At 41.4% G+C, this 27,601-nt stretch overlaps 2 protein-coding genes across 3 annotated transcripts; both read right to left on the bottom strand.

Annotated features, from left to right (window-relative positions):
- Positions 1–4,522: 4,522 nt before the first annotated feature.
- Positions 4,523–15,717, bottom strand: LOC311024987 (solute carrier family 45 member 4-like). Of its 2 annotated transcripts, none has more exons than XM_084027629.1 (14): positions 15,589–15,717; positions 13,230–13,748; positions 12,858–13,087; positions 9,926–10,114; positions 9,663–9,842; positions 8,718–9,391; positions 8,351–8,500; positions 8,012–8,260; positions 7,744–7,863; positions 7,110–7,209; positions 6,868–6,948; positions 6,601–6,731; positions 6,096–6,164; positions 4,523–5,787 (listed from the first exon to the last, which is right to left on the bottom strand). In XM_084027629.1, the coding sequence occupies exons 2-14, from the start codon at positions 13,259–13,261 to the stop codon at positions 5,488–5,490; spliced, it is 2,505 nt and encodes an 834-aa protein (XP_083883755.1). In that variant the 5' UTR covers positions 13,262–13,748; positions 15,589–15,717; the 3' UTR covers positions 4,523–5,487. The 2 variants fall into 2 exon arrangements, with proteins under 2 accessions (XP_083883755.1, XP_083883756.1); XM_084027630.1 differs by having other exon boundaries at positions 8,351–8,497.
- A 1,761-nt stretch (positions 15,718–17,478) lies between these two features.
- gpr20 (G protein-coupled receptor 20) lies at positions 17,479–23,997 on the bottom strand. The gene is made up of 7 exons (XM_084026886.1): positions 23,641–23,997; positions 19,273–19,618; positions 18,879–19,145; positions 18,514–18,758; positions 18,258–18,342; positions 17,816–17,941; positions 17,479–17,696 (listed from the first exon to the last, which is right to left on the bottom strand). The coding sequence occupies exons 2-7, from the start codon at positions 19,465–19,467 to the stop codon at positions 17,511–17,513; spliced, it is 1,104 nt and encodes a 367-aa protein (XP_083883012.1). The 5' UTR covers positions 19,468–19,618; positions 23,641–23,997; the 3' UTR covers positions 17,479–17,510.
- Positions 23,998–27,601: the final 3,604 nt, after the last annotated feature.

The following is a 27,601-nucleotide window of genomic DNA, read 5'->3' as shown; positions in this document are numbered from 1 at the left end:
GTCCCCGTACCATGTTTACCGTCCGTCGCTCGCTCTGCTTCCTGTTTCTCCGTGTGGACGCGCACACGTGGGCATGGGAGATTCGGGGAAGCACAATGCAGTAGTATAAAGTATATCACGTCTAGAATAAGTAAATACACTGCAGCCCCCAAGATACCGTTGACTACTTTGTATTTGATCACAATTGAATGTTACACTAAATGCCTGTGCAGCGTGTCCCCACCAGTGGGCGCTGTTGTACAGAAGAAGCGTTTCCCAATGTCAGACTCAATAACGTGTTTGTTTTGAATTGTTATAAAACTCTAATGTGTTTACTTCATAAACTGTTTGCAATGTGTCGTCATATTCTGGCCCCACTTACACGTGCAGTGTTCCGGACAGACAGCATTGTGTGCAGATGTATGCGCGTGGACGTTTAGCTCGCGTGGGGCCTGGCAGCTGGGACGGCTCCAGCCCATCCCAGCTGTCATTGGGCGAAGGCAGGGTACACCCTGGACAGGTAACCAGTCTATCGCAGGGCCGACATGTAGAGACAGAACCATTCATGCTCACATTCACACCTACGGGTAATTTAGAGTCAATCAACCTATCCCCATCGTGCATGTCTTTGGACTGTGGGAGGAAGCCGGAGAACCCGGAGAGAACCCACGCTTACACGGGGAGAACATGCGAACTCCACACAGAAGGAGCCCGGGCTGACCCGGGAATCGAACCCGGCGACAGTGCTACCAATTACAATTTTTTTTTTTTTTTTTTGGCTGGTTAGAATTCCCCACTATAGTATTGACATAGGGATAGGGTGACCACGTCGATGCCAATGGTCTGTGTCCATTCACCAACGGGAACCAGAGGTCCTACAATAGGCCATAGGGAAGTGTGCAAGCATGAAGGACAGCCACATCTCCTTTCGATAAGTGAGCTTCATGGGTGAGTCAATATATTTTATTATTCAAGTATTGGCTGCTGTATGTCACATGTATTGGCAGTGCACAGTTCACTCCATGCATTTTCCTTAACATTTAAATTGTCCTCCTGTTGGTGTTATTGTTATATTATTCTTCAAGTATTGGCTGTATTAGGCTACATGTAGCCTATTGGCAGTGTGCTGTTAACTGCACACATTTTGCTTTGCCATGTTGGTGTTTTGGTCATGAAGCTATATGATGTTGAGAGATCTTTAATGCTGAATTTTGGTCGTTCTATTGAGCTATATTGCCGGATCATGGCGACAAAGCAGTGGCTCAGGTTCTATCCCAGTGCATTGAAACAACATTTGCCAGTGTACAGTGGATTTTTCCTTGACAGTGACTCAATCCTGTTGTAATAACTCATACTGGCCTGAAGATGGTGGTAGTTGCATAGGCCTACCTTTTTGGTCGGGTTTGCTTAATAGACATAAATCACAAAATATAAAATAACCACCCCAAGCATGCTGAGGATTGTGGGTCAAAAAAGCGAGAAATGAATGTTGGCTTTTATACTGCAAAATGCAACCAGATGCAGTTGGAGATCCTGGTGTCTTTGGCTATTCCATTTGACATACTGTATATTGGGACATGAACAATATGTTTCTGGTATGATATGCAGGGTAGTGTGGGAACAGATGCATAGCCTGAGCATTGACCAATTGCACACAGAAGCAAACCTTCATTTCTTGTTTTTGGTGTGTGTTGTCTAGTTTTGGAGATATTGGCCATAGAGATGTCTGCCTTCTCTCAAATAGAATGGGAAGATGTCGCTATGACTATAAAGCTTGGCTTGCGGTGCTCAAAGCACAAAAAGATACATTTAAAAAAACAACAACTGGACAGCATCACACCAGCACCACAAGTCTTACTCATGACTTATGAACTGTAAAACAAGCATTGAAAACCAAAATCAATGTGGTTCATTGATTCAATGTGAGGGCATTTCATCTCCATTTTTACTTTAATGATTACAAACATCATTAAAGAATGTTTTTGTTTTATAAAATAGGGTTAATGTAGAAATAGCATATGTGAGCAATTGTCATTAAACACAGACACAAATGAAGGTGCACTCATCGTCTATTTTTAAATAATTGGTACAAAAATACATTGTTCACATTGTACAAAAGTCTGTGCAGCAGCAAAAAGAGCCACAATTCCCAAAACACACAAGTGGTTGACTCTTAAACCGAAACATAGAATATCATCTTAAAAGTCTTCACATTGTAATAAAATCAAAACAATTTAAATAAACCAGGGGCCAATAAACTCTTATTCTCCTTTAGGATAGTAGTTAATATGGCACTAAAATGGAGTATTCCCCCCAGGAAACCTTCTTTGTGAGATGGAAACATTTTATCAGCTGAAGTTAAATTCCTCGTTGTAATGTAATGGAAAGGAAATGGAAAACCAGAGGCTTTGGTTCAGCTGCCAATTTCCTTCTGTGCAAGTAAAAAAAGTGTTTTAATTTGTCTAAGGAATATTGCTGTTCTATTTTGATTTACATCAACGTGTTATAATGCAAATGTGAATTTTCTTTTGGAAAACATACAATATTTAGCAAAACAATCATATGCACCCTAACCTTGTCAACAGGTGCTATTAAAAAAAATAGGCCCAGAACAATTCCTAAAGAACACAATAGTACACACACACACACACACACACGCACACACACGGATAATCTCTCGATTATTATTTACAGGGGAATTATAATTATATCATCATCATCATCATCGTTATATAATATCCTCCCAATACTTTTCCTTAAATATCTGATGCAAAAATCCACAGATTGAGGAAGTTCTCTTTGTAGGGCTGGTGAGTCAGGCTGTGTAAATCTTGAGGCTTTAGATCTCAAGTCCTGAGTGGCAGCGTTCACACCATAGAAGACACTTTTCTGTCATACCAATGCATATCTAGCAGGATACAATGTCCAAACAAATACTGGTGGTATCTCAAGAGCCAATGACGACATCTTGCCCTATGTCAAGTCATAACAGTAGACCGCCTTCGTGCTATGAAAGTCAAAATCCGTGCATTGCTTTCACATTTTACAAACAGTACCTCTGAGTTGAACAACCATTTGATGAAAGTGATCTGAGAATGTTCAGTGTTTCTCTTTAAGATTCATTACACCCCTGCCAAATTAATTGAGAGTCTGCATCGCCCCGTTGTTGGCCTTGCATAGAAGTGGTCCTCTTTACTATGCAGTATGCAGCATCACAGGTTTCTGGAACAATTACAGACCATGTGAAACTAATCCTTCCGAATTAAAGAAATAATGCTCATATTAGTGAGCTTAAGACTCCCATAATTAGGAGTGATGAGGTTCTACTGAAGATGCACTTGTAAAGGAGAGACTATTCTTTTGAATTAAGATTGTGCCTAAATCACTGCCAATATGTTAAAATGTTAGAGGGTGTTATGTCCATGGGACATATGTGTGTGTGTGTGTGTGTGTGTGTGTGTGTGTGTGTGTGTGTGTGTGTGTGTGTGTGTGTGTGTGTGTGTGTGTGTGTGTGTGTGTGTGTGTGTGTGTGTTAACCCTCCCTGCCAGAGGGAGGTGCTGCTCCGTTGTGTGTGTGTTTTTCTCTGTCTCTGTGCAGGTGGTGATTGGTCGGGAGCTGATTTCACCAGCTTTAAAAGGATGTCTCCAGCGAGGACTTCTTTCTCTCTCTCTACCCTTTCGCTGACTCCGAGCCAGACCGTGCTGTCGATCATTGGAACCGTGTTTATTGTGATTGTGAATATTGTTGTGTTTAGAGCCAGAGTTCCTTCTGTGCGTGTGATTTTGGTTTTGATGCCCATAGTGGCTTATTTAAAAAGCAGTCCGGGTAGGTAGGGGTGAGTAGCCATTTTATTTTGGGAACCTCTTTTCTCTTGTTTTGTGTTAGGGAGGCAGGTAAGAAGCCTGTGTTTTCTTTTCTCGTTATTTCCTTTGGTAGGCAAGCTAGTTTTCTAAATAAGAGTTTTGTTTGTTTTGTTGGCCGTGCTCACCCTGAAAACAAGCTACCCTTGGAATAAATTTGTGTTGGACTGCATCCACGTGTTTTTGTCATTGCTGGGGGGTTGGGAAAAAGGGAGTAGAGCACCTTTTATGTTGCGCTCAGGTTGCCCCTAGGCCGGGGCGTAACAGAGGGACTATGCTAAATATTATCTTATGTTCACAATAATCCTCCACAAACTCTGCTAACACTTACTTGTTATTCTATGTCATCTAAAGCCTGGCAGTTTGGGAGCTATTTATTTTTTTGATTTGACCTTTCTGTACAGCAGAACCATTTAACAGCTGACAAATGATCAGCATGGCTGCTAGCTTATATAGGCCTCTCCAATACAAAGCACAAACAGAAACGGCAATCCCTCCCTGCGATGAGCCCTGACGAACAGGTTTGTCATTTTTTTAAAACTTGGAATGTATATCAAAAGCAAAATGAATGCTCCCTCTAATACAAATCACGCTGAAGCCCAACACCATCTGAGGTCAGATTTGAGGGCCTGTGATAACGCTACCATATACGGTGTGAATTCACAGGAATGCAAAATCTGTCTTCACTGAAACAGACTTGGTGGGTAATTTAATTTGAAAAAAGCGACATGATAACAGATACATTGCCAAACTGTCACAGCTGCTGGCTTAATTTTTTTAACTACATTATGATGAAATGTTTCTTGTGCATCGTGGCATGAAAGTACAACATGGCATTCAGAATGTTTGTGTTTCTTTGCAGGCAAGAAAGAATAAAACATCATAAAAGGGCACTTCTAACTGCACACCAACTTGATTCCAACATCATAAATGTGAACTAAAAGTGTTGTCATGTATGAAATTGTTATGTCTCCAACAAACGCAGAAGGCATTGTTTGGAAACTTTCCAGCATTTCTAAAATAACAACATAATAAAGTTATTCCATTTACAGACTGGAACAAATGTTAACATCTGTATTCAGTCGACATGTAATACAAAGGTAGACATTTTTACAGCACCGTGATTGTCCACTAAGCAGTTATGGGGCAGCTTCTGTTCAGTAAAATATGACATATCACGTCATTCTGCAGCATCAGTGTGAAAATACTGTTCGGAAGTGAGACGAGGTGCTCTGTGTGTTTCCCATTTGTGTTTTCACAATAAAGGCTTACATTTGTTTCAGTAGTTTGAGATAAATTAAATTTAACAGTCTCACCGAGTCACTATCACAAGGCTGTTTGTGTTTTAATGGCTTACTTCCATCCATTTGGCCATTTAAACATTTATTTGTTTTATGGTTGAGGTAGTAGTAATAATATATCAAATAAGCATAGTAGCCTAACACTGACATTGTAGCTTGTTGTTGGTCTACGACTCCAAAAAGATAATGTATCCATATCTATTCCACCCAGATTTCTGTAGAGTCAATTTTCTGTCATGTTTTTCCTCTTTCCTCCTTCAGAAAGGCACAGGCATTTAGTACAATCCTCACATGCTGGGGCTTGTGCTTAGAAACCTAAACAATTCTTTAGATTTCATTTCAATGCTCAGACAACAGCATGGTTCTCTGTCTTCTTCAAACTATCTCCATCTGTGAGGTTCAGTAAAGCCAACCTCTGGTCACTGGTCTTTGTTCCTTTTGGGTCTGGATCTCCAGGTAAACCTACCAAGCTCTGGTCCTGCTCTGAGCTGCTGGGCTCCAAATCAGGATAAATGATGAGGAAACAGGCAGTGAGGAAGCCAAGGAAGGCGCCTCCAGAGGCCACTGCAGGAATGACACGCACACTGCCAACTGCATCTACCACCGCTCCAAGGGCTGATGCAACCAGAATCTGGCTGATATAGACCTGGAGATTCCACAGGATGAAATGATTCAACACAAAAGCATATCCTGTAACAACACATTAATGCTTTTCATAGATTCTTATCAACACCTCTAGAGTGGAAAGCACCTAAATATGACATACATTTGGGAAATCATGTGATTTTAGCTCACGGCTTGAACTATGGTGTCTTTGGATCAACCAACAAAAAGAAGACCAGAATCACTCTGTCCTGTTGGAGTGTTTCTCATTTCAATGAGAACACATTTCTGGTTGGAAGTCAATGGATTAATTTAAGTTTAAGCTGATGGGGGGAAAGTATGAATGCTCACCTGGCAGGACAAGATGGCGCAGTCAATACCAAAACCTCTTCGAGTGTTTGCTGGACTGTGGTGAATGTACTAAAGAGAGGAACCGTAGAGGAGATACTGTAACTTCAATTGCATAGACTGTTAATGTGTAGGTTTTCATCATGTAGTATTTTAGGCTTTCAGGTGAAGTTTAAAACAATGTTATTGTGTTGATTACAAGCAAGGCAAACATTGACACTTTGTGTAAAACTGCTAGACCGGAAAAAGTCTCAAGTGATGAGATATAGAACAGATACTGTAATATGAGTGTACACACACTTGGTGACTGACTGAACAAATATATTCACACATTTCAAGGTTTTTGTAATTGTGATGCCTCTAGCAGAAAGGTTAAATGATACACACAACCTATATACCTTGGATGCTTTTGTTGTTGTACGTGTGTAGTACTATCCTCGCTCCTATACATTTTATTGTGTATCGTCAGCCTTGGATGGTTTGCATGGATGTGTGGGTGTGTACATACCTCTTTTATTTCATGGTACTGCCCGAGGAGTGCATAGGGACAGTAGGAGATACTCATGGAGATGATGCCCATGCTACTTATCATCACCATGGAAACATAAACATTGGGGAAGATCGCCATGACAGCAGTTCCTGAAGATAGAGGGATAAAAGCTATTTAAATGCATTGTCTTTGTTCTGCATTCCCATAGACTATGTGTAATTTCCCCCAAATCCACTGTACTTCACTCTATTACTGCCAGCTGTTTATTCTGTGGAGGCAACTGACCTATTGAGAATCCCAGAGTTCCAACAATATAGATTATCTTAATGCTCAGATCAAAATTATCCAAGTACTTCTGAAGGATTGCTGCATGTAGAGATGGAAAGAGAGAGACAGAGAAATAGCAAAATTATTTAAAGGCAGGTTAGAAAAGGTAGGTCAAAAGTTAAATTGCATCACCGGCCTCTTGTTTTGTATGCAAATATAAAGATTCAAATCTACAAATGCAATGCAGTGGATTGTTTTACCAGAACAGACAGCAGCAGTAGCAGCATAGACCACCAGTCCCCAGCAGCCCATCTGGACTCCTTTGTGATAATTGACTAGCGCTGTGGAATTGGCTGGTGCCTGAAAAAAAAAAAAAAAAAAAAAGAATAATTCCAGTAATGTAAAATAGACTGGATAACTGACATGGTATTGTCTGGCTGAATGCTTTAAAATTATATCTCATTATGATTACTTTGACTGATCTTGCAATTGCAATATGATCTGATCTATATTGGAAGGAGGGGTGATTTCTCCAAAAGTCTTCCCATTTTTATGGAAAAACATATGAAAACGATTATGGAATGACTTTTTGCGGACTATTTGTACCAAATAAAGATGTTTTTTTAAGTCTGTAGAATATGATGTGTAGGCCAGGATATCTCTGCAGCACAACAATTTAAAATGTAAAATGGTATTTTGATATTTCATCTTTGCAGAAGGCCATATTGCATTTTTAAAATGTTTTGATTAATTGTGCTGGGTTTATTTATCTGTGTTCTTTACTGTGTGATCTACAATATAATGTACATAAAATTCCATCACAAAGCTCAATGGTCTTTAAAAAATAAGGCATAAAAGGCATGAGGATGTGAGTGAATGTGCATGTGTGAGTACCGTGGGGTCTCCGTGGTAGATGACTTGTCCCATGAAATCAGTGTAAAACACAGCTTCAGCTATAATGGAGAACCATGTCAGGAGGTGACACACACACAATCTCCACAGCTGCCTTGGCATCTACCGAGGGCAGAAAAAAACGGGTGGACAAAGAGATGCACGTCCACAAAAAGGGTTTGGTTTATTAATCTACAATTGTGAAAGAGCAGTGAAATGAATAAAATAGGAGAACTCCATCAATATTAAAGACGATTGCAATTTACTTCACCTTTAACATGGATAACCAGAGCAGTCGAACAGTTGTACCCTCATCTGGTCCTCCCTCACTGCTGGAGCCCTCAGATGACAGACTGCTAGCTGACAGCTGGAACTCCCGTCTGTCTGCACGCCACTGGAGTTCACTTAAGTCGTTCAGACTGCGGGAGGTGGTAATTGGCTGAGGGCTCCGTGGCGCTGTCCTTCGCAGTCGATAGCGCTGTGATCCAACTCGTCCATAGTAGGAGAAAGTGAAGGAGGGCTAAAGAAAAAGGAAGACCAATATCAGCTTTCTCATGTTTGCAAAATGACTGTTGAAGAAATGAATTTAAAATGGTCAATCCAGTTGTACCTGTCTGTAGAAGGTGTGTGGGTGTGGCCGTGATGAAACTGAGGTGTTTGAGGGGCGGTTAGGCTGCCTAGTGGAGGCATGACCTTTCATTGCATTGCAGTGGTTAGCAGAGGACAAGCCATCATCAACACCATTGCCAGCCTTTACCTGCTGGGATGGGAGTAAGGCACATATTTAAAAGCAGAAAGGGAAACTGAAGACATTGGACAACATATCATATAAAACACAGTGCAAAAGTCGTCAGTCAATTTCATATATTGCTCATTGAAAAATAGCGCAATAATCAGATATGGAAGTTCTTGTAACAATGGTAATGTAGTTTTAAGCCAACACAAATAATATTTGCCATCGTACAAACTGATTTCACCTGTGCTTTCAAATGTGAGTCATCTGTGCCAGAAGGATAGTGATGAGAACTGTTTGTTGGACTTTGAAGATCAGGCCATGTTGGATTTATAGGCTCTACGAGCACCATCCCATCAGTGAGGACGGGTGGTCCACCAGAAGGAGACGAGGACCCAATACTGTGGTTTGATGGTTTGAAAACATCTTCTAGCTCTCCCTGCGTCTCTGGAAGAACGTGATGCATCTCCGGCAGGAAACGTTGTGTGTCTGGGTCCAGGTCAGAATCTAACTCTATAGTAGCATCTGGCATGGCTAAGACTGAATCGCTTTTACTCCGCACGCGCTCCACAGCGAGGAAGTCCATTTCCTCTTCCTCACGATCTGATTCGTTGGCCTCTCGGGACAGGGCTCGAGCTGAAGCATCCTCCTCTGCAATCACATCAAGTAAAGGTGGCGTGTGGCCGAGAGGCCTGAAAGATAACTGGCTGGTAGACTCCCCACTTCTTGTGACTTTAAGCTTGTTGGAAGGTGCCAAAGGTTGCTCAGGGATACTGAGCATGTGCAGTGTGACTGAGATGATAAAAATGATGCCTGCAAACAGGAAGAGGACCTGTTCCTGTGATTTAAATGCTTGGCCCAGAACTGTGCCAGTCCAGTCTAGACCACCCAGCATGTAGCCCACTGCTCCGCCAAGCCCTGGGGAGACAGGTATAAACACAGACACACAAGTCAGTTATCATGCAATGTCTTAGAAACAAGGACAAGTACAAGCAGCTTCTGAAATGGTACTGCCTATGTGTGTAAAACATTTTTAAACCTCACATTCTGAGACATAATTTGTAGATGTAGGACAATGTATAAGTGTACACTATTTATATATACTGTATCTGTTATGAAATAGTGGATATTTATAAAGGTCTATGTGGGCGGCGTGTCTCTGTGTGTCTCTACATGCATGTTGTCTTACCAGCAGAGAAAGCATGAATATTCAGGGCCATATCTTGCTCTTCAGTGTCAGCAACATCAAGAAGGTACGCTCTGATTGGTCCCTCAGACGCATCAGCAGAAAAGTCCAACACCACCACACCCACTACAGTGAGGATGATGCCAATTGGCTGGCTGCTGGGACTATCACCAAGGGAAAGGCCTAACAGAACATCACAAAATATTAATGGATGGGGTTAAACAGAAACAGTAACGTGGTGATCTCCTTTGAATCCTTATACTCACCTATTAATGATCCATTTAAGAAGAGTGCTACTCCCAACAGCACACCTACACACAGGGCCAAAATGAATGGCCTTCTCCGGCCCCATCGCAGCGTACATCGGTCACTGGCTGAGCCAATCACAGGAGTGAAGAGGAGACCCAGGATAGGACTGAGGAACCAGGTTAAACTGTAATATTGCTCAGGAAGACCTAGAAAGTACACGGAAACAAAACGATTCAAGATGAAGAAACCAGCCTAAGTCTACAGTTGGACTAGGTGAAGCCTATCTTTCTGATGAAGCAAGAAACATGTAGTCAATGATGTAGAAATCGCTAAAACATTATGATGATTGTAGTTTGATTCTAAAATCCCTTTTTATTATAAATCCTACCTTAATTAATTACCAACCAAAGAACTGATATAATGAGCTCCAATTCTTTGTAATGAATGATTAATTTACAAGAATGTTCAGTCCTGCTATCTTGGTGCAAAATGTTTCCTGTGTTACATTGTTTTTCAAAGCATAGCACATGGCAGCTCTTGCATACCAATGCATCATCTAAGAACCACAAGTGCTCTTAAGCAGCTTCCTTTACTAACAGCGTTCGGCGTGACAGGAGCAGATCAAATAATGAGGTGACCTGTTACAACACAGGCAGAAATATGTGCCAACCAGCCAAAAAAGTGTTGAAATCACCTCCAGTTGACCGTCATGAGACGTCAAGCTTCAGCATGCACTAAACACAGGAAGCATTCATCCCTTTACTGTAGCTATAAAAGTATCAGTATGTGGTTTGATCAGTACTTCTTTTTTTTTTACAGATTTGGCCCAAATATATGAGAGATTAATGGGAGACAATGTGCGGCTGTTAGCTGTCAGTTATAGTAAAAAAACAAATGTCTGTTAGATGACGATATCCTGATTTTCCACCCCATATAAAGAAGTGCTTTCAATGTTAAAACAACAGATATACTCAGTCAGCTGGCTGAATGAGTTCTCACGGGAACAACATGTTACCCACACTGCCTTGCTCTGCTCCTGCCTTCCCTCTTCCTTAAGTCAACAAAACAGCAGATGACTTCTTGCAGTAGGAAAAATGTTGCTTTTTGTCTATTTTTCAGATTGCCGCTCACTCTCTCTGTTAACGGGACTACAGCAAGTCTTGACTTGTACCCTGTGGAGATTGTAGGTGCGATACACATACCTGCCAATGGTTTCACACTATTCTACTATTTGACGGGCAGCTTTAATAAGCCAATATATACAGCAATCTTCCAGCAAAGGCACCGACGCAAACAATGCTGGTTTCAAATATATATATATATATATATATATATATATATATATATATATATATATATATATATATATATATATAAAAACAATTGACTCTGCAAATGTTAAATTCGGATGAAAATGTGTTAAATATCTTAGACCTCAAGGACACATCCAATATGTTTTGGAGAGAACCACTGTGTCAGCATGACTTTCATTTGTTTTCATGAACACTCCTACAGTGCACTTTGAATTAAAACTATGACACACTCACTATGCAGGCTTGTGTTGCAAGAATGCAAAGCTGAGCACACATCCTGCTTCAGTTCAGTGTTATGAGGCTACAGTTCTTTGGAGTAGCTGACAGCTCAGTCTCACTCGAGGTTGTCCAGATTGGATTGGATTTCCATCAGTCAACATTTTATTGTGTTATTTTCCAAAATGGAAAAATGGGACATCAAATTCCAGTCTTTGTGGTAACATTATTCAACATTCAGTTTTCAGGATGTTCTGGCTTCAATAGAACATTAATTAATCAGATCTTTCTTTGGCATGCCTTGATAGTTACTATATAAAATGTTTTATGTTGATTATTTAAGTAGGAATTACAATAAAGGAGTACTTTAAGGGTTCCATGGGTGTCCGACTTTAAATAATTTGTTCAAAGGGTGAAGGAGGGGTGAGGGAGGGAGGGTGGGAAAAGGGAGGGGGGATGAGTAGAATGTGAGCACTGTACCTCTGTTGTAATTGCATTACATGTCCTCTCTTGTTGGTGCTCAATAAAACAGTTATAAAAACAATAAATTAGAAATTAGAAATGTCTGACCTAGCCTAGCTGGACACCTAAAAAAGCTTTCAAAACATCCCGAATGGGGTTTGCTGTAAACTTTTTTGAAGATAATCTTTCTTACAATATTGTGAATAGGGAGGAAAACAGAGAGTAAAATGTGCTGCGATAGACATTCTTGTCATACCTCGCCAGGGGAAAATGCCTTTGTTTCATTTCTGCTACGGTGGCAAACCTGACATCTAACGGCATAGTCCCTGGTTGGCTACTGCTAGACAGGTTACATGACACAAGAGTGCAGACAGGGAAATCAATAGCTCCAGTCTGGCAAATGGAACAACACTGGAATTCCACAGTGTTGGCACTGGTACTTGACAACCGTTAACTTACAGCTGGAATTTAGACTGATGTGCACTACTTTTTTTGACAGCTTCAACCCAACCCAACTTTTCATAGATAGAAATGAACAAATAACAAGATGCTCACACCTGAATCTGGGTAAAGTGTCAGTGTGGGTCTGCCAATTTCTCTAACACTAACCAGGGGGAACACTGCCACAAATATGTCACTAAGATAGCTGACAGGGTAAACACAGTATGCTACACTTCCCATCTTGTGTAAACATCATATTGCTGCATTGGGAGGGGTCTGGTAACTCTGCTACCTAAACTGAGGAGTGTATACGTAGACGGTGTGTGCTTCATGGCACTTAACCCATCTGTAATGCACAAGTTGCTCTGCTAATGTCTGTGTCCAATACCTATCACAACAAGGTGCACAGGATGTGCTAGTGCAAATCCCAGGGCTGCCAGTATTGCTGAGTTTTCATGTGAATATCAGTAGAACGAGAGTGTATCAGCCTTTATGTGACTGTATTGTGTCTCCTTACCTATCTGCAGCAGCACTGGAGTCACAAGGGCTGTTTCCATGGCATAGCAGAACTCCCGTCCAAACATTACTGCCCCATGCATTACCCAGCGATGCAGAGGGATCTGCATACGTCTGCCCTCTTCCCCCACCTCCTTCTCGCTCTCACTCTCTTCTGCTTCTTCTTTGGGTTTCTTCCTCTCCCGAAGGCAGGAAGCCTCCCTCTTCTCGGCTTCTCCTCCCATTACAATCCTGTCAATAGGTTTATTATGCTTGATGGCTGGTATATATTGGTGTATAACACTTTTTGCTACCGATTCCTTTATACGTAAGCTATGCTATTATATGCTAATGCAACATGCAATGTCCATGGTTTTTCGTCTTGATCACTCACTGTGTGAGAAGCCGAAGATTGCTGGTGAGCATTTCAAGATCAATGAATTGCAAATAATTGCGGAGGCAGGAATCATCATTTTAATAAGATGAAAAAGTCCCAAAAAATCTATGTGGTAAAAAATATATTCCATATATTTTATCCTGTGGCCAACATGTCGATATGTCATCAGTTGGGCGATGGTGTTCCTCACTGTGGCTTGTAGATTCAAAATTCAAGACGAGCAGAGAAGGTCTGTGTAGCTCCGAGGTATGTACTGTAGAGGGGAGGAGCACAGAAGAGGTGGGAGAAGGAGGGTGGCGCTGTGTGTGGGATCCAGTAGTTGTGGTAAGCTATGAGAATTGTTGAATAGGATTATAAATGGTTGTTCTGTGTCTGGTCCGTGTTTGTTGAAGGTTGTGTGCATACAATGTTTGAATTAGGTATGATTAGAGTGCGGCTCAGCAGACGTATGTGTGTGCATGAAAGTGCACTTCTGGCAAGTCGGGGTCAAAGCTTCTGGAAACGTCTTGGCACAACCTGCAGAAAACAGACAGCAGTTAGATAGTAAGATAGAGCTATACAATTGTACAAAGGGTAGCATCGCTTTGGTGTTAACTACAGTGGCCCTAATACACCGTCATACCTCCACCACCATGCTGAGCTAAAATGATTACGCACAGCTTGTATACAGCGCGCAAGCTTTATGCACATACTGAGTCTCTTACATACTGAGTCCACCCTTTTTGGTGTATTTTTGTAGCAGAAACAGCGCAACATAAGGCCTGGAACATGCACTATTTCTATTGTTTGAAAATTGCGTTTCCTCATTGATGTCTTGTTATGTTTATATTTTACTTTTCATTTTTATTAGAATGTTACATACTGCTACCTCAAAAAACAGAAAGTGAATAGACTGGTTTTGCTGAGGATGTGTCTAATAAGCTACCTGACTGTTACAAACAATGTTAGATTTTGTTTTAATATTAGCAAGAGTGCACTTTACTTGATGGTTGTTTACCTTTTGAAACCAATTTTCATTTTGGGAGTTATGCAAAAGTCTCTGATTGTACTTGAGTACAAGTCTAAACCATGTCAAAACTCTTGTTGAATGTTCATACTTTGTAGAATTGGCCTAACTGGTCTGCTGTGGGCACCCACAATGGGAAAATGGGAGAGACATTCACCAGAGGGCTGGTGCCTTTAAGAGTGAGGGTTGATGGGTGACAGTAACTGGTTCTAGTGACGGATGTTGACACATTGTTTCACATTATTCTTTCAGTTTATTTACCTGTAGGGCTATATTTTATTAAATAGGGAAATTAGTTTGGTTGTACTGTTCAGTAACTTGCAAAATAGTCTTAAAAACCAACATGAATAAGAAATGTGATAAGATCGTGGATTGTGATCCTGCCTGAAAAAAAATTTGATTTATTTTTACCATATCGTCCACCGCTACTGGCAGTCAATTAAGACTATATACTGTTTATATATGCTATTACACAGTACTTACATTTGGTCTATAATAATGGAATAAGGCATCATATAACAGAATAAATGAACAAAGGTTGGAGCGATTTTGCCACACCTTAACTGTCGGAGAGTCCTATAAATCCATGTACCTCCTTGACTCTTTTATACTCCGTGGCATCATCTATAACCACAACCTTTGACCACAACACTGGCACAGATACAAGGACATCAGAGGCAAGAACAAAATCCTCATTAAACCAAACCCTGTTACAACACCATAGCAGAATTGTTAACCGTTAAAACATGAATAGTTAATCCCTCTCATGTTTACTCAGTCACTTTCAGCCTTTCGTTCCAAACGAAGGTTGAGTCACGTATAAATTAATTTTTAAACAAGATAAACCAAGCGTTGAAACACTCCCCACAGATGGGAGTGACAGAGTAACAGGTCCTCTTCGTAGTGGTTAGTCTACACAAGACATGACTTAACTTCCACCTGGGTAGAGATGGAAATGTTGGTTTTTTAGAGGCATGTGTGATGACTGGGAGGGTTGTTGAACCAGCGAGGGCATGTTTGCATGCGGGTGACTCTGGTGTCGGTATCGCCGATTTACCAGGAGCACCTACCGAACCTGCTCTAGTTATGAATGAAACGTTAATGGTGCCTTTTAGCCGTAAGGGATGGTGCACATGTCGATTGATGAGCACTAAAGCGGGGAAGATGAATGTCAACTTTAAGGTGACTGAGGTTTGTGGCTAACGTTACCGTAGCGAGCTAGGTTGGCTAATAACTAAGGCAGCCAACGTTAGCGTGTTGAGAGAGAGAGGGAGGGAGGGAGAGAGAGGGAGGGAGGGAGAGAGAGCGAGAGAGAGAGAGTTATATTAAAGTTAGACAGACGTGACGTACCTCGGGTAAAGTAAAATGCAGTTCCGCTTCATGTCAATTTTCGATAACGTGACAGCAAGCCTGTTCTTTGGATTAGCAATCTGGCTAACTGAGTGACCATCTGCTTCACTCCTCTCATTATACTCATTGGTTTCCACAGTAACAAAGCGGGGCGTGCTCGAAAGAGACGCGTATGACGTCATCAAGCTACTCACCTACGGTGGGCGGGGAAGCACAATACTGATGTTTCACTTACATTAAGGCATTTTCATACTCACCAGTTTTTCTCAGGCGCTTTAGTGCATTTCACACATCAGAGTTGAAATGCTCGTTCAACCTGCATATCATTCCGTCAGCTGTGAACACCCCAAAAGCGATGTAATTAATATTTCTTATGATGTTTTAATAATTTGAAAAGGGGCATTTTATTTCAAATTGTAACAATGGAGCATTTAAGTCATTGTTTTTTTCCAAATCTCATTCATCAGAAGCAAAAGTAAGGCTCATGAATCTTTTTTTCACATTTGAAGAAGCAGGCAGAACTATATTCAGAACCACACATGTTGACCCATTCACTACAGATATCATCAGCGTGAGGCAAGGAAAATCAAATATTTTCACAAACCAGTAAAAAACTATACCAGTTGATAAAATAAAGCAAATTTAAAATTTCAGTTGAACACCCCTTTATTTCCCCCCATAATTTCTGCGTTATACTTTCAATGTGACATTATCCCTGCAAAAAGAGATTCTGATGATTGTTGGTGAATCAAAAAGGCAACAGAACACATGATATACAAATTTGTTATCATAAAACAACATCATATTACAGCCCAAACATTCACATTGTTGCTGCTTTTAATCATACAAGCAGTCTCCATTTGAGTGATACTATTTTCTTTGGTCTCTTACTGTAATGGTCTCTGAAAGGAGTGCAATGTCGCCCTCTGCTGCACAGAAGCGATTATCATTCACAAATTACATTCTGGATCTACTAAAGTGGCCACCATGTAATCCAGGCAAAAAACACTCCTGTCTTTCTATGTGGTAAACAGATACAGGCGTGGCATGTTTTACATCAGCATATCGTTGATTTCCCTCCTGTTCACACCAGGTATAGAGTGAGATGTTAAACCAAGTCTGTTTGACAGTGTGTATTCCACTGCAATGAAAAGAGTGAGGTGGACCCAGGGAGGTATCAGGCAGGATCAGGCAGGATCAGGGGGTATCAGGCAGGCATCGGGGCGGTATCAGTATCAGGCGGGATCAGGAATCAGCAATATCTCTTCTGAATAACAGCACTTCTGCCCTGACCAGATATTCTGCATAACAGAAGTCACTTGTCATTCAGTATGAAAGAAACCTTAGATCGTTTTACAACAGTGAAAACCATACCTGTTATGTTACCAAACATTGGATTTTGTTTTTGTATGTTTTTAAAATGAATTTAGTGAAGTGTATTTGGTCAATTTAAAGGTAGAATATATAATGTTAGAATGTGGATGATGTAGATATCAAATCTGTTCATCAAGACTTACAAGACTCACTTGATGATATGATTCAATAATACACATGAATCAGCTTTATAGTCTGTTTGGCAGCAAACTGGTTATGTAGATGGGGAGATTGTCACACAGTTAAAAGTCACATGTCCAAAGTTGTGGGTGATGATTATGTTTACCTGCAGACTAAACTGGTCTCCTGTCTCAGGTGTTATTAATTCAAGTAGTTAATACAAGTGTTTATGTTGCTCTACCAGCTGGATTGGTTTGAATTATTATTTGTATTATTGTTATTATGAACAACAACACCATTGGCGGTTGATCCTAATGCTGTAATAACTGATCAATATGTTGCAGTCCAATAACAGCCACTTTTCCCCATGCAGGTGAGCCTCCCGTCTCCGTAACGTTCGTGTCTCTTCACCCCACGTGAAAGGGGATCTACAGTGTGTGGTCGTTGCCCACATTGTCTCTTTTTTGTGAAGTGGGGACCTTGGTCATCATGATCATATTATTTGTGATGGCGTTCGCCATCCCTCCTGAGGCCTTGGAGCTGTGCTGCATACTGATGATGTCACCGCTAGTATGCTCGGGCTCCACTCGACGAAAAATATTTCTCATGGTGGCCTGAGGGAGAAAAGGGTGGTAAAATATTCAATGAATTGATGAATAAATAAGCAAATAACTAGATGGACAGGTGGCAGGAAGGACGGATTTGGGGATGAATGAAGTTGCTCTGCTCTTACCTGGAAATTATTTGTAACAAAGCAGTAGACGACAGGATCCATACAGCTATTTAAACTGCTGAGAGTGACAGTCAAGTGGTAGGCTATCACATGATGAGGCATGTCAGGGTGGAAGTACACCACAACCTGCAACACAATAACACAACACCGCTATGAGATCACACAACATGTTGTTACATTTATCCAATACAGATACAGAAAAGCAGCAACATATATTGCATTTTCTTCTACTCGTCTTGATAAGACAGTAGTTCCCAAAGATTTTTCGGTTGCTACAAATAAAGCAATGTTTACTTTTCACAGATGATGGCCAATTTCACAGTGCATTATCAATAACACTATCAATGTTGTTTCCCCATAGTGTAAAACTTTATTATTGAAGTATTTGAATTGTACTCCTTTTATGTTAGAACAACGTGTCACAGCTGTCTCTCTCTCTCACCTGTCTGATGTGGAAAGGCGTGAAGCAGACGGTGAAGATGATCAGAACTGTGCTCAGCAGCTGGACTGCCCTCCTTCTCCTCTCCCTGAGGGGGAGTTGAAAGTTAGAACCACCACTATGACATCCCATCAGTGCTTCCAATATTGCAACTATGAGTATTTTTTTTATCTCAGTCCTTTTGTTGTTGAATCCAAAGCTTGGATACGTATCATTGGTATCATTGATTTTTTCATCATTCCGGTATCATTGGTTATACCTGCTCTGCTGCATCAAGCGGCGATCAGCTAGTGCCCACATAATCCGCAACGTGAAGACCATGATGATGATGAGGGGTAGAAAGAACTCGGTGATGGTGAGAAAGAGGAGCTTGGAGAGGCAGCAGCCTGGGTGCTGGAAAGCAGTGGAAAGGAAGGAGTAGGTGACCACGATGGCAAACAGCCAGACGGAGACACACACACATTTGGCCACACTGGAGTTCCTCCACCGACGAGAAGCTTCAACCTGCAAGGACGAGAGGAACTATGCAGTTTGTTCGAATTTTTAGACTTCAGGATGATCGGTTATACCTTCATAAAACGTCACTGAGACCAATTCTGTCACCAAACCAGAGGCAAAGCCCACCTGCACGATGGCGAGGTAGCGGTCGACACATATGCAGGTCAGAAACAAGATGCTGCAGTACATGTTGACAAAGTAGCTGAAGATGTGCAGGTAGGAGCAGGTGAGACAAGCCCCTCCGCTGTAGTAGAGCAGGATCCGCGTGGGCAGAGAGAGATTCACCAAGAGGTCCGTCACCGCCAGGTTGATGGTGTAGATCACAGAGGTGGTCTTGTGCTTGGTGCGGAAGCAGAACACATAAAGTGCGACCGTGTTGAGCACCAGGCCCACCTGCAGGAGAGGAGAGGAGAATTAAGGAGTTTGTGCATGGGTGATATTGGCAGTATGAGTTTTGAATCTCTCATAGGGATGTAAGAATATTTACTTATAGCACAAGGGTTCCTGAGAGAGTGCCTACCAGGAATATGAGAGAGTTTATGACCATCAGTGCGATCCAAAGGCCGTAAAAGTCATTGTAGAGCCCCTCGTCTAAATGAGCCAGTCTTTGAAGATAGCCTTCCATGCCACTACTGTTACTGGGAGTGGATATTACAGGCAGGATGGGAAATGAAGTGTTGATAAAAAGCCAGGACTCAGTAATGTTGAAGTCCATCTTAATGGTGATGATGATGATGGCGATGATGATGATTATGATGATGATGTTGGCAATGGTAATGGCAATGATGATGATGAGGGCGATGACGAGGATGATGATGATGAGGAGGATGAGGAGGATGATGGTCCAGAGTTGGTGCAGGAACTGTCTGGCAAAAATCACAGAATATTGTGATACAGTAAACATTTTCTTTAAATTTGAGTCTGCGTTTAAACTGGGAGATTTTATGGAAGGATGCTTCAATGCTTCAATCTGAGTTCTATACCCGTTTATAGCTTTTCAGGGACTGCAGGCTATCCCATCATGCATTAGGCGACAGGGACACACACACACACACACACACACACACACACACACATACACACTTACAAAAGACTGCAGGAATAATGTAAACCTGATGCGAACATGATTCAACCTGTTATTATTGAGTTACTTTTTTAAACTTTGGCCACATTAACTCAACTAGAGGCTCTTCCTAAATAGCCCCCCCCCCCCTCTCTCTCTCTCTCTCTCTCTCTCTCTCTCTCTCTCTCTCTCTCTCTCTCTCTCTCTCTCTCACACACACACACACACACACACACACACCCCTCTCTCCACCCGTCCTGACGTCCACTCCCTCCCCCTCAGTGTGTGTTGCTGTTGGCATGACAAGCCATGACAAAGCAACTTTAAACCAATATAAAACCTATTTGGAGTATTTATTTGTAATGTAACCGTGTTTATTTATGCCTACAGCAATGTTGTGTCAGGGGGGAATTTATTTCCAGCATTTTTCTTTTATTACAGTAGAAAATATAGATTTTACCTTACTGGCACACTTCGTAAAACGCAGAAATAAAACATCTACCACTTTCTGGCCAAGATGTGACCTTTTCATGGCAGTCATAACAAGACGATTTTCCATCTTTAAAATAGATGAGATCTGAACCACAAATAGCCCCTTTGTGCCTCTGTGTGGCCTGTTTATTTACCTTGAAGAAAGATGGCGCATTCTTCTCCAAATTGGGATAAATAGAGGGGATTTGGGTAAACTGGATTAATTATGTGTGTGTGTGTGTGTGTGTGTGTGTGTGTGTGTGTGTGTGTGTGTGTGTGTGTGTGTGTGTGTGTGTGTGTGTGTGTGTGTGTGTGTGTGTGTGTGTGTGTGTGTGTGTATGTGGACAAGATAACAGTGCCTTCCCGGATATTTACAATTTAAAGTTTTTAGTAATACAGTGCAAGTATGTAATTATATTATATACAATTTACATTCATTCATTGGCTTCAGTGGAGCACTCCAGTGACATAGTTATTGGAGGAAAAGGCACAAGATGAAACGTCCACATCCTAAAATAACTGCAAAGTGAATACAGGTTAACAACAAAAAGCTGTACAAACACTGCTTTTTATTCATTTAAAGGTGAAGAAGAAACTGCAACAGATGTCACTGTGACATAATGCAACAAGTCAGTTTCCTGCCAGATTTCACATGTTCACCGTGTGCTGATCATTTGTGTTGGTGCACAAGGAAAACCCTGCTGTTATGAGACTTTACAACATTAGACATTCATGGTAACGGCGTGACCCTTTCCATATGGTGTTGTCAGCTGTGAGGAGGAAAATATGCAAATATCAACTACAATCTAGGTGTGATTATTATAGACAGCAGAGGGCAGTCAGTGACTGTGCCATAATGTAGCTCAGTGGATCTGATGTACAGACAGACAGACAGACAGACAGACAGACAGGCAGACAGACAGACAGACAGGCAGACAGGCAGACAGGCAGGCAGACAGACAGACTCATGCACACTGACTTTCAGATATACCAGTAGTATTTAGGACTGCGTATTGATGGACTTAAACCCAAGAGGAATCCACAGGCATTTGGAAGATAAAACAAACTGTCAAGTCAAGTGAGGTTAAACACCATATTTTTCGTGAAGCCTTTCCACCGGGCATCGTCTGGAGGCTGTAACGTTACCCTATTCTTCCATGACAAATGTAGCTTAATTGCTCATGTGAATCCCAGACTGGGTATGTTTGTGTTGTGTCTGCTCGTGGCTCACAACGAAACTCACAGCGAAATAATCATCGGGCTGATGAAATATGTAGTCTACTCCGGCTAATGAGAACAACATGCTCTGCGGAGGGTGAGGCATGAATAATGTGCTTCATCTGCATTAACAAGATGGGTCCAGCCATAAGACATTAAGACCAATGAATGAAATAAATGGGTGTTTTCACAGTAACATCCCCTGGTATTGTTCATCTCACTGCGAGCTATGGTTCATCATCGTTAACAGCGCTAACGAGTGTTATGAGCGTTGCTCTTGGGAAATTGTGTATTAAACCACTTCATTTGTTCAGAAACAAATGGCAATGACAAGCAGAATGTTCCAGTGGTTTACAATGATCCGCTGTCAAAGCTGGTCTTTGGAAAGATGAATATCCTTGACTGAACCATCCAAAGATGTTTGGTGTGGTCAGAACGGTGCTCGGTCACAGCTGTAGCACCCAACAGTGACATCACGGAGTCCACCTACGTCACTGCAGCAAGGTGGGAAATAAACTGCTGGAGGTCAGCAGGTTAAGTTACTCCTAATGGGAACATTTGCCACCTGTTTATCAATCAGTGTTGATCATACATGTAGTCAATTGAAGCAACACATTCAGGAGTGACAGCGAGTTACTACGGTTACGTGCCCTGTTGCTCAGAATCTTTCTGTCACTACACCATTGTTGATGCACACTTGATCATTATAGCACCCTCGATCTAACAATCCCATTATATAAACTGGCTGTTTCTTCACGTAATCCAAATGTTTTGGTGGTGTAGATTTGAAGGAAATTTGTTTTAAATTAGATTTTTTTTCAGTATCCCTCATATTTGGTCCCCCTTTTGAAAATAAAATGAATATAAAGAAACATATATGTGATATCTGGAGTTTATGTCAGAAATCATGAGGCCAGAAAGGAGTCAAGTGGGTCAATATACCCCTGAAAATAATAGTTCAGGAAAATGTCCGGCCCCGGTCCCATAGTTTTCTGAAAATGTGGCCCCTGAACATTTTCCCCTCTATGACTGAATGGCCCTGCCCTCAAGCACCCTGCTTTATCATCTATGTAACTGTAAATTGGACCATTATATACAAAATGGACATCGTGCTGTATTGAGTAATTGAGACATGTTGAGAAGTAGGGTCATTTTCTCATAGACTTCCATGTAATCTGACTTCTTTTTGCACCCGGTGGAGTCCCCCCCCCTGATGGGCAGTAGAGAGAATGCATGTTTAAGCCGACTGGTCTAAACAACAGCCAATCAGATATCAAAATATCAATAGGAAAATCAACACACGATAAAATAACATGATATAAAACCCGAATGCAGCTTCCCAATGAAAATGCTAATACTAAAATATATGGAATACTGGGATGCAAGCTTGTGTAGGCCTCTGATTTGAGTGTTCACCGATAGATAATACGATATCCATCGAATGCATCACTGCTGCCATCCCATTGTTCCTCTTCCTCTGCCGACATCAAAGGCTGTGGTGATGCAATGACTGTAAAGTGATACTGAGAGGAGACCAGAGGGCCCCGAGGCAGATCACAAATAACACTGTCCAAATAAATTCCAACAGCGTGGGAGTCCTGTTGTGTGTGTGTGTGTGTGTGTGTGTGTGTGTGTGTGTGTGTGTGTGTGTGTGTGTGTGTGTGTGTGTGTGTGTGTGTGTGTGAGAGAGAGAAATATAAAGAAAGGGACACAGACAGGATGGGATAGTGGAATACAGATCTCACGCTGTCTTGCATCAAATTATAGCTTCACAGAGATCCCCTAAAGGCGAACAGAACATTTTTTCTTGCCGCTGTGACTCTAATTTTGGTGATAGTTGTACTTGTACTAGCAATAAAAGTTCACGGGGGTCTCTCTGTGCACTCTGATTGTGTAACATGCTACAAACATCGCATCTCGATGGCAACTCATTAATGGATCACTCTGCTTGCTTGTACGGTCTATTTAATGTAACAATTATGCACTTAATATATTTTACAGTGAATGTACTTGGGGGCTGATCATGCCCCTGTTTTCATTGTACCTGCATGTTTGGATTAGTGTGGTTTACTGGTTGAAGTACTGGTTTTCATTTTCCTCTCCTTTTTAAAAACAATACACTGTTTATCCACTTACCTCTAGTGAAGGAGGGACTACGCAGTCGAACCAGGATAAATCAAATCTGTTTCTGCTGAAGCTGATGTGTCTTCATGCCCGTCAGGGTCCAACCAGGTGATGCTGGATCTTTTCCAAGTTAAGGATGCTTCAACTCTCCGTGACCTTTGCGACCCCGTATCATCTCCGAACGTCCGCTCACATCAGCCGCTGCTCCGTCTGGAGCCGGTTCAGCATCGCAGTGAGAACTTCTCTTGTCAGCGTGTCAGTCGTGTCTCTTGTGTCAGATCCTTGAGTCGTGCCAGTTGACTGTAGGAATCAACACACTCCTTCAGACCTGTGTACCGCCGTCATTTCTATCACTTTGTCATCCTGCCTGCTGCTACGCGCCGTATTGATTCCTCAAACATCCTCAGATCTTTCTTCAACTGTTGTACATCTCACTCCTTTCAATATGTCCTCTTCATCATCTTCTTGTCTTCTTTTTCTCTGCCCGCAACTATCATTTTCTCTCTCTCTCTCCCTCTCTCCCTCTCTCTCTCTCTCCCTTCAATGACCCTTCCTATTTTCCTCCCTCACACTGAATTTTCCCTCGGTTTGGTCGTCAGACAGGAAGTCTTAGTATGTGTTTACATTCTGCCGGGACACCCTCATGTCTGTCCATGTACAGTATGCACACTGCACACACACACACACACACACACACACACACACACACACACACACACACACACACACACACACACACTAATGTACAAATCTACACAAACCTCAGATATTGTTGTGTATAAGGCTTAGTTTAAAGGACTGAAAACACATGATAGACGTCCCGAATGTCCCCTCAGCGTAAATGAAGAATGGACCTATACTTATATGTAAACATTTTTGAAATACTACTAAATGTGCAGTACATCACATTTCAAGAGACATGAGAGGAAAAATTATTTCAAACATTGTAAGGCAGGTGGACAGGAACATGCTTGGGGTCGAAACTAACAGAGAAGACATGAACATTTTGTCATCCTTACACTAATGTTAAACTGTGCAATGATATATTCAGGAAATGGAATTGCACCCATCATTATATGACCCAAAACGTCATATATACATTCTTATACGTTGACACTGACACTGAATGTTATCTTAATACCAATAAATACTTTAACGATCATATTTGGCATTAAAAACTAAACCAAAAGTGGACAAATAAAGAAGAAGACATAATGTATGTTGTTGGTGCGTCCATAAATCTCCTCCTTTCTGATGTAAAATAACATACTAGTAAATGAGGTGTCTCATAAGCGAAGGGATTGAGCCAACTCCGTCTCTGATGACAAATGTGAAGATGAATGTAGAGGGATATACGGGATTGAACTGGAAGATGAAGCCCTGTGATTTGTGCTGTCGTGATTCATAGTGATTTATTTAAAATAAAATCAAAACACAAAATCCTGAACCTGAAGGAACCTTTTCATCTCACACTGCTGAGCTTGAGCTACAAAACAAATCGGGCCGAACAAGTGATTTTATGTTTTTTCATCCTTACACTTTTTTATACCCAGACAGAAGCTACTGAGTTAAGGTTTAGGTAATTTGCATTGTGGGTATTATCTTGGGAGGAGGCAGATGATTTGACAGAAGGAGGAACAAAGAGCTTTTCTACATTTTTTAATACAATTCTCAGTTCCCCCCCCAGATAAATAGCTCTTTGAGCTTTTGTATATTTTTTAATACAATTCTCAGTTTTTTCCCCAGATAGAGTACATTAAGCCAAACGTATGTCCCGTTAACTTCCTGCTGCCAGAAAATGTTTGTATTCGGTGGCTCTTCATCAAATGCATTTTGTTTGACTGTTCAGTTGAAGCTCTGCAAACAAAACACAAATACATACACAAAATACAAAAAATGTATATCTTGCACTCAATTAAAACTAGATTAACTCTTCTAAAGATGGATAGTGCATCACAACTTTGCACACAAACACCAAATAATAACTCACACTGATATATACTCAAATATAAAACACCATTATCTTGAATCTTTGGTATTTTTTTTGTTTTTATTTATAGCATGTTGTAAATATGGACTATGTACACAAATACAATGTGTTTATTCTCAATACTCACATACTACTCATATAATAACAGTGTTATTTTAACTGGAGATGACATCAGCATATTATTGTATTGTACTGTAAACAAACATACATTTCATTGTAATTTGGGGTGACTGTGGCTCAGGTGGTAGAGCGGGTTAGCCAATGACGGACCCAGCTTGCCTCGTGTGAATGTGTATGGCTGCTGTATGTTTAAGGTGGTGGTCGGAGGGGCCGTAGGCACTGAATGGCAGCCGTCAGTCTGCAGGGCAGCTGTGGCTACATCGTAGTTTACCACCACTGGTATGACTGTATGTGAATGAATGGAACCTGGAACCCTGTCAGAGCGCTTTGGGTCTCTTAAAAAAAGTGCCATACAAATCCAATCCATGATCAACTCACTCTCTCTATCTAAAATCGGCCTCTGTCATGAACACCAAAGAGCAAACCTGAATTTCTCTGTTCAAGCTCCAATTTGTAAGCAATGTAATTGGTAACATGTGTTTTCACTGGTGCATTCTGGGTGACTGATAATTGAGCGTTGGGTTTAGTAAACAACACAAGCAGGCTTTTTGTTTTGAATGTGTCTAATGTACATAACAATGTGTAGTTATTAGCAAAGTGTGTTTTATCTGCTTGTGGTTTAGCGCAGCGAGGAAATAAACATGAGCTAGCGGTTTCAATAATTAGGCCAGAGTCACGGTTTTTGTGTCTTGACAATTGCAAAAAAAAATAAAAAAATAAATCAGGGTTTGTGTCTAATTTAAACTGCCATTAAGGACATACTGTACAATTGTTTCATGCCTCATCTACATATATCCATCTAAATGCACAAACGCCTGACTAAAAGTGGTATTCACACGTAAGGCACCGGCCGTCTCTTCATAACGTGTCCCTTGACCTACGCTCCATCCATCTTACAGAATGAGGCAGGTTTGTCTCTCCTGGTTTCCTGTCTCGAGGATCATCATCACTCACAGCTTGTCAGTGTTCCTCGGAAAGATCCGGAATAACGGATGTCAGGAGGAGAGCCATGGATCAACCTGTTACTGGGGACGGGCACCAGGATGAGGTGCAGGACAGAAAGGAGTGAGAGAAGGGGGGGAGGGGGGAAAGAAAAAGAAAAAATAGACAAAGCAAAGCCTGGAAGAGACTGTGCATTATGTGTGGCTGTTGAAATGATAGATTATTGTATGACACGTGTGCTTGCAGCTACAGAGAGAGGTGCATGGATGTGATACTCCAATCAGGGGGACTGGAAAGTTTTGTTTATGTCAAGAAACGTCTGAATATTGATGGAAGACGACAGGGTTCCTGCACTTTTTACTCCACCTCCCGTCCTTTCTCTCTCATGGTTTATTTGTCAGGAGTGAGCAGGGGATGGATGGAGGATTACGGCTGTCCTGCAGGAAAAGCTTACTTTTTGGCAGCGGTGGCAGTTATGGGGGACGGTTGTGAGAAATCGATTCCTTCTACAAATAATTGCACATATATCCCTCCTGTCGAGATGCAGAAACATTGCTTGCCCTCCGCATCTCGTGTAGACCACCACTTCAGAGTATTTATGTTCAACAAAGTGAGACTTTAAAGACCCCTGAAGGAAATGACCAAAGTAGGATTTGAACCACGTGATGCTGAAACTGCTTGTGTGTAGCTTTTTTGCCACTAAAGTCCCCTCATTAGAGCACAGTGGGTCAACATTTTTCTAAGTCTTGACGATGAAGGGTCATGTGCTTGTTTTCAGCGAGTCCCTACAGGAGCACATCTCCCAGACTAGCTATGCTCACGCTGCTGAAACAGTGGATCAAGTCCCTTTTGGACCTCGATTAATCTTAATCTGCAGAATTTGAAATGAGAAAAAAACAAAAGGTTTACGGAGGAAAATAA

This window comes from Eutrigla gurnardus, assembly GCF_963514095.1.
Source record: "Eutrigla gurnardus genome assembly, chromosome: 14".
Classification (NCBI taxonomy): domain Eukaryota; kingdom Metazoa; phylum Chordata; class Actinopteri; order Perciformes; family Triglidae; genus Eutrigla; species Eutrigla gurnardus.
The sequence above is the reverse complement of the archived record's forward strand: the minus strand, read 5'-3'. Positions and strand labels throughout refer to the sequence as shown.

Coding starts and splice junctions, on each gene's coding strand:
- LOC311024987 (XM_084027629.1), bottom strand. CDS start 13,261: ATGCTCACCAGCAATCTTCGGCTTCTCACACA. Junction 8,261..8,350: donor CACACACCTTCTACAGACAG/GTACAACTGGAT, acceptor CTTTTTCTTTAG/CCCTCCTTCACTTTCTCCTA. Junction 6,949..7,109: donor TACTGCTGCTGTCTGTTCTG/GTAAAACAATCC, acceptor CTCTACATGCAG/CAATCCTTCAGAAGTACTTG.
- gpr20 (XM_084026886.1), bottom strand. CDS start 19,467: ATGGACTTCAACATTACTGAGTCCTGGCTTTTTATCAACACTTCATTT. Junction 19,146..19,272: donor TAAACTCTCTCATATTCCTG/GTAGGCACTCTC, acceptor CCTCTCCTGCAG/GTGGGCCTGGTGCTCAACAC. Junction 18,759..18,878: donor GCTACCTCGCCATCGTGCAG/GTGGGCTTTGCC, acceptor TCGTCCTTGCAG/GTTGAAGCTTCTCGTCGGTG.